The following is a 16,980-nucleotide window of genomic DNA, read 5'->3' as shown; positions in this document are numbered from 1 at the left end:
AAATTTTATACTAATTTTACAATAAATACTTTTCATTAAGAAGTTTTTATTACAAGGATTGTAAAATTAGTATTCATTATTAATTATTAAGTGTCTAGCATTCCAATAAACAGATTCACAAGTACAAAGTAGTAAATAACATACAATAATATACAATAAGTAAATAATTAAAGAAATGACAAAACTCACTTAAACACTGCAAATATTTTAATTGTAAACTCTCTTGACGGATCATCATGAAAGGCCTGGTAACAATGGGAATGTTTCACAACAGTGTGCTTCAGTGTACTTCAGTGTACGCACATACATATCAGTAGGTTATGAGAATGAGCATAAAATGTCTACACCTGCTCTAGAGCTTATTGAAAAATTAGATTGGTTCTTAGCTTATGGCATGTAGGGAAAAAAGGTGTCTACAGTCCATAATTGATTGTTAATGATCCTCTTTCGAGGCCTGGTCTGAGCTTCCACTAACGATACTACATTTAGGAAATAACACACTGGCTGTGGGTAAAATTTGGGTGACAGGGAAGGACGACTGGGGAGTAGGGACCCAGGAAGGGGGCCCTCCTGGGGGAGTACAGATCGGGTGGTACCGGGGGTAGCCACCCTGGAATAAAAGTTCCAGACCTGCCTCCAGGGGTGAGGCCCATATCCCACAGTCCCGTGGGACTGAGGGAACCAGGAGGGGGAGCCCCTCCTGGAGGGAGTACAAATCAGGTGGTACCGGGGGTAGCCACCTTGGAATAGGTAATTTCTCCGGACCTGTCTCCAGTGGGCTAGAGCCTTACTGTGGGGTAAAGTGCAGCTAATGGGTGCACTTCCCTGACAAGAATTGCGGAACTTGTTTAACTGAGGGATGCAATTCCGCCACAGTAAGATAAAGTGGGGGCAGGACTCTTGAGCAAAGGTCAGATGCCATGTTCATAAAATAAGATTACTTACAAGGTAAAGATAAGGAATGAGAGCTTCTGTGGCTTACTAACAGTTAAGGTACAGTTAAAATAGTAGATTGTGGAGTTTGGATATATTGTTCGTAGCAGTCTGAGCTCCACCGTCCTAGGACTTTAATGTCTCTAAAATAAAGTGTTACAATGCAGAATGTGTGTGCCTGTCTTTGAGATATTGTCTCTCAGGTCTCATTAACATCATTTTATGGATGCCATAAACTTAAACTTTAAGTTTTGAGATGCAATGAGAATAAAATTAAAGCAACTGTTTCTGACAGTACAGGTGTAATTAATATTGACTTTTCCGACAACATGCTCACATACAGGTACAAATTTGAAGGTTTTGAATAACATGTCACAAGTTATTGTAGTTAATATTAAATATAATCTCTTGGAGATAAAAAGATGTTCTTTGTTGTGTTCAGGATGCAGTGAAGTTGGGTCGTCTTGTGGGATATGTCAGTGCAGGAACTGTAGAATATTTGTACCATGCTCAGGATCACACTTTCCACTTTCTTGAACTCAACCCAAGGCTGCAGGTACACAAGGCGTTCATAAAATATCTCTTATGTCTTACACTTACATGTAAGTTGAGGTTTTGTGGGAAGATCAGGCTTATTTAATTGTAATTATCAAACTAAATGTTTTTTTTTTCTAATTCTCATACATGTATGTACATGATGCCATCATTTTTACTTATAATAATCATTACTTTTCCATGTAATAGGAAAAATTAATGTTTTTTTACAAATTAATTAATATGTTAATTTATTTTTAATAAATAAATAATTTTATGATTTTAAATATTCATGAAGATACTTATGAACACACTGAACACATACGGGTGTATGTCAGTGTATGTTACAACATACTAGATATATGGGGTTTTGAAGTTACGACAGCACAGCTGACCAATATTCTTTTCATTCCAGGTTGAACATCCTTGTACTGAGATGGTGTCTGACATAAACCTTCCTGCAGCTCAAATTCAGGTACAGTGTATAACAAGAGTCCTAGAGGCTTGGTCTGATATAGCATTACATAACATTTAGATCATTAAAATTGCCCTGGAATTTACATTATATGCAGTGGTTATGATGTGCACTGTGAGACAAATTTATTGGTGCATGATGCTTCTAGGATGAAATAGAGTGAGCACTTCATAGGTATCTGATCATAAAAACTGTAATCACATATCCCTTGTGGGCTGACTCCCCCACTGGATCCACTGCTACCTGATTTTTTGGCTGGAAGGTCCTGAATTCTCAGTGTCAGCTTCTACAAATCATTCTCCACTTACATTATTTCAAATTTTGGAGAGAAACAATTGAATGAAAGAATATCAAAGGAAAGTGATTTGTGTTTGAGATAACAGAGCTGAGATAACCAAGTTTGAGATGACAAAAAAAGGCAGTCATAATTACTGTAAACACAGTACATGTACATGGAGGCACTAGTAAATATTGGGATAACCTTTCAAAATGCTGGGTAAGCTGCTGCAATGATTTTAAAGCATCCCATTCGAGGAGAGTACATAGCAAATATACTTGCTGGAATACCCCTCACTTAACTGTGCCATTTTGACCTAAGCTTGTCTTTTAGAACTGTTTGCAGTCTTGATGTGTTTGTCAGTTGTCAAGTTGGTTATTATAATTATTTCTAATGGTAATTTAATTGGTTTTCTGATAGGTACAACGTGCAAGCAATTTACTGATATATAATAAGTTCAACTTACACACAACATTGTGCATATACACGTATGTTTCTTCCAGATTGCTATGGGTATTCCACTGTATAACATCAAGGATATCAGAACAATGTATGGTCATGATCCATTCGGAAAGGATCCTATAGATCTTGACAAGTAAGTGAAACATGCAGTTGGAGGAGAAAAATAATGCTATGGTCATGTATATGTAAATGTAGAGATCGGATAGTGCGTATTAATTGCTTAGAGATGCAAACTGTTGTAAATAGTTGTTTCAAAACTAAATGTATCACAGACGTGTACAATTATCGGTCAGTACAAAATGCAGACTGCAGACCAGGTACAAAATACAATAACATATACAAGTATACAACTGTACATTCAACTATATAGTTGTATACAACTTAATCGTTCATATTATTTGTTGTCTTTGTAGTCCTAGCAACCTTCCCAAGCCAAAGGGACATGTCATTGCAACTCGTATTACTTCAGAGAATCCAGATGAGGTATCCAACATGATAACGTAGTGACTATATATTTAACCCAGCGTCATGATACAATTGCCAAATTTATTTCTGTCATCCCGGCTGTCTATGATTATTGTTCTTTAATTGGCAGTTCTTTAATTGGCATCCCAGCTGTCTATGATTATTGTTCTTTAACTGGCAGTTCTTTAATTGGCATCCCGGCTGTCTATGATTATTGTTTCTGGACTGGAAGTTCTTTAATTGGCATTTAATGCAAATTTCAATATGAGGCTGCCATCTTAGATTTGGTGACTGTGAAGGACTGGGGGAAGGTAAAATTTGCCGAGGGAGTAGGCGTGAGGTGGATTACAATCCAAGATGGCAGCATCGAAAACCTGGTCTATCGCGCATAATCCATTCCAAAATAACACCTGCACTGCAGGCTTTTCTTATCAATGAAAGGTTTGACGCTGAAAGTGAAAGTTGAACTTATCAAAACATTCTTTGTACACTGCAATGGTGTATACATGCATGTATGTGCATAAATGTACTATGCACGAAAGCATCGTTGATCAAATTGCTGCTAGTATTTGTATTTTGTCTGTGTCTGTACATGTATAACCCTCCTGCACCCAAGGATGTAGCTACATGTGTGTAACTCTGATCTATAGAGCTGACTGCTGGCTTGTTCCACTAATTGAAAGTGAGGCATCATCACTAGAAAACAAATACTTGGTGTACTTTTAAGGTGCAAATGAATATGATGAACACCAAAATGATAGTTCCATTTTGTGCACCTTAGAAATGCACCTTCAAAAAATTGTTCTGCTCTTTTTCAGGGCTTTAAACCTAGTAGTGGTACAGTAAAAGAGTTGAATTTTCGCAGCATGAAAAATGTCTGGGGCTACTTCAGTGTAGGAGCTGAAGGTGGCCTTCATGAATTTGCTGACTCTCAGTTTGGTCACTGCTTTGCCTGGGGAGAGGACAGAGAGGCAGCCAGGAGGTGAGAAAGTTAGCCGTGAGAGAAAGAGTTGGAAGATATTATACCTATAAACAATAGCCTCCCTAAGTGGCACTTGTAAACATATGCTCAGATATTTGTCCAGGGGCATTATTTGTTCTGAGAAGTGAACAGTTTTCTGAGAGCAAAGCTCGAGGAATACACTGAGCTTTGAGGAACAGATCATTAAGGTCTAGAGACAAATATCTGAGCACTAATACAGTAGGTTTTAAAGTCAAATGGAGGTTATTGGATTTAGTATTCCTTGAAATATTTTTTTAACACAGAATCTTGTGAAAATTAGGGAATATTACTTGGATAGTCCCCAGTTTTAGCTCAAACATAATTCAGTCATGTGATTTCAACCAATTCCATGCATGTGGGAGCAAAAATATTTGACGGATTATAAGGTTTATTATATAAGGTAATGGGCAAAATGCAACTAATTATGATTGATTATAAAATTTTTATCGTAAAGTTTTTAGTGAATACTTTAGTCCATATCAGAAAATGTAACCTCAATTTTTGCGATCTGACATTTCTTTAGTAGATAGTTATCTAGGTAAAACATTTTCAGATAATACAATGGATAATTTTGTGTTGAAGAATTTATTTTTTTGTGATCAATTGTAACTATTGACAGTTGAATATCTACTCCATTAATTTAGGAACATGGTTTTGGCTTTAAAGGAAATCTCTATACGTGGTGATTTCCGTACCACAGTGGAGTACCTGGTCCAGCTGTTGGAACATGAATACTTCTCAAAGAACATAATTGACACTGGCTGGCTAGATTATTTAATTTCCAAGCAAGTTCAGGTTTGTAAGCTCCCAGGTTATAATCAAAAATAATTCTTCCCACTGACCAGGTTCATAAGCTAAATGTGACTTGGTTAGAAAGCTCTCAGACTGATCATTTACCTTTTTGTCACCATTGAGAAACAAATTATTATTGCAAGTGTATATAATTATGTGTATTTAAGGTCATATTATTTGAACTTCAAGAAAAAGATATGAAAACATGATTGATCAATGCAGTTATATACACAACTTATTAAGCAGCTGTCAAATCAAAAAGCCTGAAAAAAATTTAGGCTTGAAATACATATGTATGAACTTATATCATGTTTATAAAAATGATCGATATTCTTCCATAATTCACTTGCATGTTCAGCATCTGTGGGTATATTATAAACTCACAATGTGACCAGCTCCCAATTGGCTAATGATAGCTCAGTTGGTAGCGCACTGCACCAGTAATGTAAAGTTCATGGGGTTCATATCCTGTTCAAGCCTAATTTTTTTTAGGCTTTTAATTACAGAGAAATAAATAAAATCTTAAAAATCTAAAATGCTAATTAAATTAGATACCATCATCATGGCCATGATTTCCTTTGTTTAAACTCAATGAATTATCAAATGAGTTTGAGAATGTTATAGACTGGAGTAAATTGAAAACCAACTGTGACTGACACTCACACAAGTTTTCCCTTGCTTCACATCAGCTACATTCATGATTGTATTAATTTTTTTTCACGTTTTGGTTGGCTCACTGGATTAGCATGTCCTTTGTGATTGAATAATGGCTAGGGGGGTTTCTTTGGTTTTGGTTTTATGTCAGTCAGTTGAAAATCTGCTCAAAAACGGGTGGAATCGATTTATTGTTTTCACACGTTATACACAATTCATTTTAATCACTCTGTAGACAGAGAGGCCTGATGCAATCCTTAGTGTTATATGTGGAGCTGTTCATGTGGCAGATGCTGACATCAGCAAAAGATATGTCAACTTCAAGTCTGCACTGGAGAGGTATTAATAGTCTTTACACTTCTGAAAATTGCTTGGTATAAAGAGGCCATCAAGGTTGATTTATTATAAAAATTATAACAAAATTAATTATAATTATACATTTGAAATATTTTCCATTCTTTTAGGGGCCAAATCCTTTCAACAGATTGTTTAGCCAACACTGAAGATGTTGAACTGATCAATGAAGGATTCAAGTATTGCTTAAAAGTAAATTTGTGTGATTTTTTTATAGCATACATGTAGTTGAGCTCGATTGTGGGAAGAAAACAAAGAGGAGTATGGCACCCTGGTTTTTCACTAAATACCCAGGTTGTTGGCAATGCAATTATATAAAGCTATCGAAAATGGCCTTTCCTTGGTACATGCATTAGTTTTGGCTGCCTTTGTCACACATGTAGCCAGTGCACATCAAGAGTTTTCATTGGTGTCATATAACTAATGTTTGCTAATTAAGCAACGCATTTTGGTCACTACAGTCTGTACACACAAATGCTGCCTTTGTCATCACATGTGATATTCTTGTGAACATTATTTTACCAGAAGTTAAATGAAAACCTATAACACTCCCAACCTAAAACTCAGAATGGTTTTAATCTTGCAATATAGTCCACAGTAGCTAAATTATAATCAACTGATCTGACTTGGTTTTCCCTTACTATGATCACAGTGCACATCTAAATCTTTTGCTTTTTATTCCACTTTTCTTTAAGATTTGGAAGTCAGGACCAAACACATTTTTTCTTGATATGAATAATTCTTGGACAGAAGTAGAAGCTCACAGGTATTTTAATTATAAATTATGCAGCTTCAGAAGAGATTTTGTTACATTTGTGCATTAAGTAGGGCATTGTTGTAAATATTGCTCTAACAGTACTCTAGACTCTGTGAGGGTAAATGAAGAGTCGTTCCTTGTTGCCTAGTTTTTTAAAGAGAAGTTCAGTCATGTAGAACTCGTTTGGCTTAATGTTTTGTTTTCTTGTATCATTCTGCAGAATGAGTGATGGTGGATTACTTCTGTCGTGGAATGACAGCAGTCACACCACGTACATGAAAGAAGAAGTAGACAGGTTGGTTTGTGAACAAATTTAGACAAGCCAAGAAAGACCTAAGATAATTGCTGAGTGTCGTTATAGTCACAAAATCTCCCTGACTAACTATTATGTTACTGTTGTTAATTTACAGCTATAGATTGACGATCAGTGGAAAGACTTGCATCTTTCAGAAGGAAAATGATCCTACAGTTTTAAGGTAACAACATTCTTTTAATTCACGACTTTTTTGGTTTGACTAAACTTAATGCAGTTGCAAAGATTGCACATTGTACAAGTTAGTGTATACAACTAAGCAGAAATAAGTGATCACTGACAAATTATATCGATACAGAGTGTTTCAAATGGTAGCATTAAATTTTCTCTAGCTTTATTTTAAGTGGGGGAGACGATGGAGGCATTAAAGTGCATTTGTGAGCCGATGGGGTATACTTTACATCAGGGAATTATTCATTGGTAATCCTAGTTAAATGTAACACTGATTAACAATCATGTTAATTTTATTGACATGATGTATCGATATCGTTCTCTGATTTAGTGGCACGTTTACAGTAAATTTATCCTTGTGATCTGTAAACTTATATTTACATGAAATTCCCTTTTGTATTAATTGGAGGATATTAAATTTTTAGTTAGTATTATTCAAAACATAATTTATAGTGACTACAGCTGAACTTAATATATTTTAACTGGTAGGTCACCCTCTGCTGGCAAACTAATTCAATTTACTGTTGATGATGGAGGACATGTCTTTCAGGGAGAGTCTTTTGCTGAGATTGAAGTAAGAATTAAGTTTCATAATCCAAATGTTATCATATCAGGTTTAGGATCAGGTTGCAAGGAAAATCACTGCATATGACTGGTAGCAAGATACTGGGGTAATGTTGGAATACTCTTTCTGCTGAACATGGTAACTTTGTAAGATTTTGATTTAGATTTCTGTAATGCTAATTCAAGGCATGTCCTAATTAGCTCTTTAGAAAGTTTTCACTGCAATTTCAGGGATGGTTATAGATACAATTCAGGTTATTTATGTTATGTTTCTAAATAAACAGGAATGCAAGTTAAGTCAGGAATGTTAACCAATGTACGATTTTGTAGTAAGTTGTTGACTGCATTGGCAGCAGGGAATACCCAGAGACATCACTCTAGTTGGGTTTCTCAAACTCAATACAACTGTACAGTACTGGTGAAATGTAAGCTGACAGTTTCGATGCTAAACTTGATACTCAATCTTTCACGCTTTTGAGAATCAAGATTTGAGTTTCGAGGCTCAAGTGTCTAGTTTTGATTTTCAAGTTTCAAGACACTTGTAATAGATAAGAAGATAAGTAGTACAACAAGTATAAGTTTGTCTTTGTTTTCTTGACTCAAAACTCAAACAAGTTGACTCTTAACTCAAACAACTCGACTTGAAACTCAAACAACTCAACTTGAAACTTGTTACTCAAAGTGACTGTCAAGTTACATTTGAATGATGCTGCAATTGTAGAATTACACGTGTTTTGCAGCTGTGCATGATTATATACAGGTTGGTTGGATATGTTATGTTGCATAATGTTTGTTGGAATGTCATATCCTACCCCTGCCATCATAAATAACATTGTCATCATGCTATCTCTGAATCGTTCATGTTAAAAATCTCTTCACTGAAATAATATGTACTAAATATTATAGTGAAATGTTTTATGAAATCTTCTTACATGTATATTAGTTAATATACAGGGTTTATTCTTTCAACTTGGTGAACTCTTTCAACTTTCTTTACCTTAACACTCTGTTAGGTCATGAAGATGGTTATGCCCTTGATAGTCAGTGAAAGTGGCTGGTAAGCAAGTATTTTGATTCGATTTATTTGCAAAGTGTTCACGTTATTGACTCCTTACTAATCATCTTGGAATACATTAATCAACAACATTACCTAGAAATTCATTGAACCACGATATATACTCATCCCAGTTTCATGGTGTGGTTGGTAAATTTGATAAAGGTTTTTTTTAAAATGCTGCTGAAGTGGATATCTTAATGAGGCAGCATGGTTTACCTCGCAACCTCAGTTTTCATAGTTCTTGCATAACTTGTTAAGATGATATCTGAGTTCTTGTAGTTCTTTGTGCTTTTTAAATTACTGGTAATTGAACAAAAGAGATTTTACAAGTATGTTGACTGGAAGATTATGGACAGAAATGGTGAGACCTGCCATTATGGTAGTATGCTAAGAACAGTAATTCTTGAGGTTGTTTATCCTTAACAAGAATTGATTTTTAAAACAGTGTGCACTATGTGAAGAACCCTGGTGCAGTGTTAGAGCCTGGCTCAATTGTGGCCAAGTTGGAGCTTGATGATCCCAGTAAAGTTACACAGGTACAGGCATCATTACAGTATGTTGTGAGATAAACTTAGCAAATATGCAGTGCAGAAAATTGGTTTATAGACATGGCTTATAGTGCTGTCACATTACTATCCTTCCTCTAATTGAGAAAAATTTTAGGCTAAAGTAGATAACCATTTATACTCAGTGGCAATTCTGTATAGAGTTCATTGTTTCTCATTGAGTCACCTTCAATCTACAAAGAATCTTGAAATCACCTCTTCTTTCCATTAAAATATTGTCTGATATTTATTATTGCAGGCACAGGTCTATAATGGCCAGTTTCCTGAAACTTGTGGACCAAAACTGAAAGGAAGCAAATTGCATCAGGTAATAATCCACTTATGGCAGGGATGTTGCTCACTAAGTGTTTCTGGTTAAATCAGCAACAGTTAAGGAAATACATGAGACAATATAAGTCATAGAAACCGACGTTTCGGTGCATCTTGCGCAATTAATTATAACCTTGATAATGGCGCAATGTGCACCGAAACGTCGGTTTCCATCACTTATATTTCTTGTCTCATGTATTTCCAAATCGTTTCTAATAAGAGTTAAGGAAATGAACTGTAAACTCATGACTAAAATCCAATATCAGCTCACATGTGTAAATTACTTAATATTCATGACTCCCTTGGCACAGTGTTCTGATTGCTTTCATCTCCCTGAGGAAATTGCATTTTTATTTCTGTGTCTTTTTTTATCGTGAAAGTTTATTGATCGGATCCCTCATTCCATCTGTACTGACAATTGTACTTCGGAAATTGTGTTGCAGGTTTTTCAAGCCGCACGTGAGAATCTTCAAAATATCATGGATGGATACTGTATTGGGGAACCCCATTTTTCACGGAGACTGGAGGAAGATGTTAACACACTTATGAAGGCCTTGAAAGATCCTGCATTGCCTTTGCTGGAATTACAAGTGAGATACCATTAGCCATTCCTGGAAGTTATGAAAAAGTCTCATGTTATATTTGAATTGTGCAAGCTAATAGTAACTGATGTTCTTACCTATTCTGTGCAGGAAATGATCTCATCCATTGCAGGGCGTATTCCTGCAACAGTCGAAGAAACTATAAAGCGACATCTTTCAAGCTATGCCAGTAATATCACATCAGTACTGAGCCAGTTTCCTAGTCAGCAGGTGAACTTCTAATCTCAATTATTTCAAGAATGTAAAACAGAAATAATTTAATTTAGTCCTTTTTGTCAGCGAAGAAAATGTCCATTTGTTGTGATTGTCCTGATCGGTTATCTTTGTAAATCTTTTAACCGGCATCTACATGCCCTATGAAAATGTGGATAAGCAGTATTTCTTAGTGTGGATCAGTTGTCAGCAGTCTTGTCTTTCTTGTGTCTCTTTATAAAAGACTGACAAGATTGCGCTAGATGTTTTGAATACTCATACTACTCACCAGAAAAGTTTACTAGTATATGTCTTACTTACCATGAGCTACTGCAGTAACAGAGAAGAATTCTAGGTTTTATACAGTGTTTTTCCATTTCCTTATGAAATTCCTTATGAATCATCATCAACGGATAATGTTGCCAACTGCATGTAGGTATTTAACCAAATTGATCTTACTGTGGCACTGATTGAAAGAAATGGATTTTATAACAGATTGCAAATGTTGTTGATGCACATGCAGCAACTCTGACCAAGAGAACTGAAAGAGATGCCTTCTTTTTGAACACACAAAGTATTGTGCAACTTGTGCAAAGGTAAGGATTTCTTCTTAATGGAAGGCAAGTTTAACTGTACAGATTAGCGTAAGGTTTGTTTCTAGTAAACACGTTTTCAGAAACTTATACATATTTAACATGATAACGTACTTTTCTCTCTGTTTTCCCTGCTGGTCTGTGTAGTTGTGAGGAAACCCCAAAATGTATTAATTTAACTGTAACGTCGAACGCAAATTAGCTGAGAAAGTGTGGGAGTAGGGGAGGCAGGAATGATGAATTTTGTCTTGAATCACTGTACCGCTATGTTTGTTATTTGTTGTATAATAGGTATCGCAATGGAATTCGTGGACATATGAAGGCAGTTGTTTTGAGTCTGTTGAGGCAATACTTGCAGCATGAAGTACTTTTCAACGAAGGTATTAAATATTGATAGGTCACTTGAGTAGGCGCTGAGATACAGATCTTGCCACTGTCACAGCATATTCTCATTAATGTTTTTCAAATTCTTTCTTTTTTTTTTGCCACTCATTTCTTTGATGCGCAACGTTAGGAAAAGTCATTGATGACAAAATGTTTTAATCGTGAATGATTAGACAAAATCCGTTGAAATGATTAGCTTAATTAGCTTTTATCGATTTCTGTACTTTTTTCCTTTTGTTGCTGTATTTTGACCAAGAATGATTGTCTTTTACTCTACCTTTCCTTATGACCAGTAATCTAGCTCACTAATTAACGTTCATAAATTGTTCAACTTCCTAGGAAATTTTGAAAAGTGTGTGACATTGTTGCGTGACAAGAACAAGTCCAAGGATCTTGCATCCGTTGTCCAAAGTATATTTTCTCACTCTTCTGTGGCCAAGAAAAACCAACTGACAATAATGCTTATAGTGAGTATATTTTCTAAAGTGATATTTTCATTATTCGGCTAAATTGCTGTTAAATCAAGTGAACTTGGTCAAAACATAAGTTTGTTAAAAGGAAGGATGCATTAATTTTTGTTACGAAAAACTACATGTAGCTTAAACGTTGGTGTCAGTGCAATGTACTTGATACGTTTGTTGTGCAGCAAAAGTGCTGCAGCTATTTCCTGATCTAAGAGACCGAACAACTATCCCACAGCATAAATTTGGCTTGGGTAATTCAAAGCCTAATAATGAAATACACTCTCTACCACTCCCTACCCATTTGCACAATAATGTCCCACAATTTGGTCTTGGTGTTTCTTTTTAATTAGGTTCCAGTAGAAATACAATGCAAATACCCTTCAATACTTCAACTGGGTTAGAGTTTTAAAGTCTTGATTAAATGACGTTGTTTATTAAAGGTGAATATGGAATCCTTTGAATGACTTTCTCTTCTCAGGACCAATTGTGTGGACGCCAAAGTGGTTTGTCAGATGAACTAAATCACCTTCTTCAAGAGCTTACCACACTCAATAGAAATGACCATGGCAAGGTAGCGCTTAGAGCGCGACAGGTTTGTTTCAGCATCAACTTGCTTATTATTGCTTATATTATGTAGAGGTTTCAGTTGCAGGTAGTCGTGGCGCCATTGCATTTTGTAATTTTCTATTTTTTGTTGGGTGTGAGGGGGGATGGGGATCATAGTCTGAGTTAATAAAATTGTTAAAAAAAAATAGTGTACATGAAAACCCCTCACATACCAGTTGGAATAAGGTAAGATTGTTGACGGTTTTTTTCCCAATTTTGTTATTTTTGGCAGGCCTTGTTAGCATCTCAGCAGCCATCCTATGAGCTTCGTCACAACCAGATTGAGTCACTCTTTCTCTCAGCTATCGACATGTATGGTAACCAGTTGGCTTCAGACAGTTTCCAGGTAATGCGTGCGTAGTAAGAACAAGAATACACATATACGAGTTTACATTAAGGGATTAAAGTGCCACTGAAACGAAATTTTCGTACTCTCTTTTATTAGCCCAGTTTATAGTTTCAAACGTGTTTAAAATAATGGTGAACTTTATTTCTGTCAAATCCTAACGGAAAGTGTTTTTTTTAGTTACTGAAATCGACTTTTTGGAGCAAAACTGTGTCCGGGCTCTGGAACCGAGTTTAAGGACCTTGTGACGTCACTGGTTGTATTCACGCGAGAAGCGCTATAGATTCTCTCTTGTTTTCACTTGATATATGCAAGTTTATTCTTCATATTGTCATACCTACTAGTTTTCTACCTTGTAATTTCTGTCCAGCCTTGACAGGAAATACACATCATAAACGTTGGAGGGCGCCAAAGAGTGTAGATTCACCAAAATAAATGCTACAGATTAGAACAGCTCAGTATACTTTTCGAACATCTTGAGTACTCGATTGGAGATTTCGAAGACGAGTGTGACAACTTTTATATCACGTCCTGAAGCCTAAACACGATATTTCGTCGTCTGTTTTCAGTCTGGTTCTTAAATTTGGATTCTCACGTTTATCTAAGGTCTATTAACACGGTTCGAATATATCCTCGGCAACTTTACTGCATTACAAGCCGCAAGCGCATCAGCCATCCGCACAATCACGAAGTTATTAACGGTCCACAAGCTTTGAGTCGAGTGCTTCTTTGCACACAGAGGGCATCTTTTTATGATACTAATAAGTGAGAGTTCTTGTGGTAGACAAAATGTATCTTTGAAAATTGTGATCCGCAGCGCGGTTTGCCATATCGCCGCATACGTATCAGTGTAAACAAAGCGGGAATTTCGCTTCTCTTTGGCACGTATCTCCCAATTGCAATATTTCACGGCCGATGGATTACTTTGAGTTCTTTAGCACATACTTATGTCTATGATCTTCATTTAATAGTATCCAAGTTCAAAGCGATTCGTTAAAACGTCACTAGTTTACACTCCTTTCGAAGGTTTATTAAACAGAATTTGAACCAATTTGCATATATGACCTTTCGGGGCCGACATTGTCACGCTTTCTCTCGTTTCCTGAAAACAAACCTGTAGGGTTATGGCAGCTTAGTTTACCTTTATAGTTTAAATTCGCTCCCTCATATAAAAGAAGAGGGTTTCCTAAATTGCTGCTGTTGTGATAACTTGTAGGATGTAGCAGATACAACTGGACTAAAGGTCACTGTGACACAATCTCGTCCGCGGTGAAACTCACAAAGCGTCCGGTTTCCTCGAAGCGAAGCGACTCGAAAACTCGAAGCGTTGTTGCTGCGATTCGTGCAGCAGAACTCCGGATAATATTTTCAAAAGCCGCTTTCTCTTGTTTTCATGTCTTTTTTACTTTATGAGTGTAGATGTTGTTTAATTGAGTGCTGGCCATTTCGCCAAGAGTCCCGATCATTTTGCGATCTAAGAACTCCCACTCGTTTGCTTGCTTACATAAAATATCCTGCAAATATCCAATTAAATAGACTGAAAAGCCCCAGGATCGACTCTTGACCTCTTCATGTCTAAGGCTACTGTTATTATCTGCTTTACAGCTCTGAGATGTCATTAAGATGTTTTTTGGGGGGGCTTCGAACAGTATTCTCTTCTCCCATAATCACTCTAAATTTTCAGCGCGGCATGAGAGTAATACAACCAGTGACGTCACTAGGCTGTTTTGGCCGCGCCAAGATGGCCGCCAATTTTGGGCTTAACCAGCCAACTTCGAACGGCTGAAAAAGCAGTTTTCGCTTACCGTATGCGAAAAAAAAGTCTGCAGTGTTTCCAAGTAAGGTTGAAACTTTATTACTAAGCAAAAATCTCACATACGAAAATTTCGTTTCAGTGGCACTTTAAGTAAATCAGTAAAATTCTTCTGCAATATTCAAGTTAGTGATGACTTCAGTTACACACTTGCAACTGCAACATTGCAACACTTGCAGTACTTGCAGCAGCATGGAAAATAACAAGCTAGACTTCAAGGAAAATTATTACAAGGCTTTGACTTGTGGCCAATATAACGCGCGCTCTGATTGGCTAAGAGCGAGATCTGAGCGGTCATGATTATGCAGCCGTAATGCTAGGCTCGATTACCAGCCGCTGTTCGGGAAAGGAGCCCGCGCTCCTTCCCTCGAGAAAGCGGTGGAAATCGAGCCTACCCTAATGCCCACGGGCCGATTACGGATTATGCAAATTAGCAAGAGCCTGGGCACAAAAAGTCAAACAAGCACCGCGGCGGCTCTGAAAAAGTCGAGCGCATTAAAAAGATGAAAGCCGATCAAAAACAGTGAGATAAAGTAAATTTAATTCCAGTTAGCTAAAAGTTTAGTCGAAGAGCGAACTAGCTACGAGATTGTGCTGGAAAGGACAAGGTAAATAAACTAGAATACGTCTAAGAAACAAACAAATAAAATATTTCAAAAACTCACATCAAAAAGCTGTCAGTGACATGATAGCATTTCAACGAAATTTTTTCTTAATAAAATTTATATAGAAGTCGTTTTTGACTTACCAGGCGGTAACCTTGGCGGGCACTTGTGAAAAACAATCAAAGTTTGCCCAGTCTTATGTAAAGTTAAATGAGGGTCCCCAATAGGTTTGGCGGGATGCGGGATTTAGCTTTTTCTGGCCGTGATATTTGGGATTTGAGCTGAAAACAGGGGCGGGAAGCGGGAATTACAATTACGAGTGGGAGTGGGATTTCATGTTTTTATGGGGTTGGGATGCGGGATTCGCAAGGGGAACAGAGCGGGATATGCCATTTCAATTCCTACGTGACCTCATAAATTGTTATTGACCAGCGCAAAAACCACAAGCTGGCAGAAACGAACCTTTTGTGCGTATAGCTGTGTTGGGTTTCAAGTAATGAATAGCAACGGCTCTGTACCCTGTCAGGTTCTGTTAAACGTATCCATTATCGCTTGACTGCGTTAGTATCATGAGACTGTATGAGGTCTTTGAGTCCTATTGCGGTCATTTGTGTAACCTGCGTAGTTTGGCGGTTTTTAAGCAATTTGAGCGCGCTAAGAAAGCGGCGAAACCGCAATAACGAGCGCCAAAGCCGCGTTAAATAATTACTTAAACCGCCAAGTTACGCAGGCTATCATTTGCGTTGACGTCTGACATCAATGACATCTGCCCATTCCGACATTTTCAATGTTTGCGTCTGTAATTCGCCTTAATCACAGTCCGCCATGTTGGATGAACGTCCCCATTTTTCGCATGAAAGCGAGGCCACGCGTGTTAAAGCATCATGGATGAGTCAGTGAGTACTTCGATTTCTTCAGAGTTTTGGCGCCACAATCTGGTGGACATACCGTCGTTCACAAACGCCTTTATCGAAATTTAAACAAATACCGACAACAATATTTACCTGTGACAGTGTATATGGGCTCGGGGCAGTCTACAACAACAGGAGAGGATGACAGTTCTGGTTGGACCTCCATAGAACTTTCCTCACCAGAAGCTTGGCCGGAAGTTGATGCTATGGATTAAAATGAAAAACATAAAAATACCTCTGATTATTTTACGATTTCAACCAAGGAATGTTTAAAGAAATAACGACAACAATATTTACCTGCGACCCCCCCTGCGACAGTGACAGGGGACAATGGCACGCTTAAATCGAATAATCGCACTCGTGCACGCGGTGGTTCCCGCTTTTTCGGAGATTTTCTTTTCCTGTTTGATCTTGACCAGCAAAAAATACTCGGAACTGCGTGCTTCTCCAGAACACGCTTCCCTGTTAAAGTTGTCTTAAAATTCGCTTCCTTAAAGTGTACAGAACATACTCTTGTGCTGTTTGTTATCTGTAGATAGACCAGATCATAATAATTAATGTAAATACATGTGCGCAACAATGACATCGATAACCTAACCAACTTACCTGGACACTTTTGCCCACGTCTCGCCGTATTTTGACAACCCACTGCTTTCGAATGGATTCATCACTCGGAAATTGGTGAAAGGTGAGATTTGGAGTATTTTTAACGCGATTATTTTGATATTGTGGCCCGAAACGGTGATCTCTGTTGGGCATGATTGCAGATGATCGCCTT

At 37.2% G+C, this 16,980-nt stretch overlaps 1 protein-coding gene across 4 annotated transcripts in view; it reads left to right on the top strand.

The window, feature by feature from the left end:
• The window catches only part of LOC110043690 (acetyl-CoA carboxylase-like), a 53,456-nt gene that overhangs the window by 14,908 nt on the left and 21,568 nt on the right, over positions 1-16,980 (top strand). For all 4 annotated transcript variants that reach the window (XM_020749172.2, XM_020749169.2, XM_020749171.2 and 1 more), the window contains 22 exons: positions 1,376-1,489; positions 1,883-1,942; positions 2,723-2,814; positions 3,095-3,164; positions 3,965-4,128; positions 4,794-4,944; positions 5,831-5,934; positions 6,060-6,141; positions 6,645-6,715; positions 6,927-7,001; positions 7,117-7,182; positions 7,680-7,764; positions 8,768-8,811; positions 9,257-9,347; positions 9,616-9,684; positions 10,130-10,276; positions 10,379-10,498; positions 10,976-11,076; positions 11,365-11,453; positions 11,797-11,924; positions 12,400-12,513; positions 12,760-12,873. In XM_020749172.2, the coding sequence (XP_020604831.1) occupies positions 1,376-1,489; positions 1,883-1,942; positions 2,723-2,814; positions 3,095-3,164; positions 3,965-4,128; positions 4,794-4,944; positions 5,831-5,934; positions 6,060-6,141; positions 6,645-6,715; positions 6,927-7,001; positions 7,117-7,182; positions 7,680-7,764; positions 8,768-8,811; positions 9,257-9,347; positions 9,616-9,684; positions 10,130-10,276; positions 10,379-10,498; positions 10,976-11,076; positions 11,365-11,453; positions 11,797-11,924; positions 12,400-12,513; positions 12,760-12,873 (2,151 nt within the window). The remainder of the gene's footprint in view (positions 1-1,375; positions 1,490-1,882; positions 1,943-2,722; positions 2,815-3,094; positions 3,165-3,964; positions 4,129-4,793; positions 4,945-5,830; positions 5,935-6,059; positions 6,142-6,644; positions 6,716-6,926; positions 7,002-7,116; positions 7,183-7,679; positions 7,765-8,767; positions 8,812-9,256; positions 9,348-9,615; positions 9,685-10,129; positions 10,277-10,378; positions 10,499-10,975; positions 11,077-11,364; positions 11,454-11,796; positions 11,925-12,399; positions 12,514-12,759; positions 12,874-16,980) is intronic.

This window comes from Orbicella faveolata, unplaced genomic scaffold, assembly GCF_042242905.1.
Source record: "Orbicella faveolata isolate gen_17 unplaced genomic scaffold, um_ofav_v1 contig_1, whole genome shotgun sequence".
Lineage (NCBI taxonomy): Eukaryota > Metazoa > Cnidaria > Anthozoa > Scleractinia > Merulinidae > Orbicella > Orbicella faveolata.
Note: the sequence above shows the minus strand (reverse complement) of the source record. Positions and strands in the feature narration are given on the sequence as shown.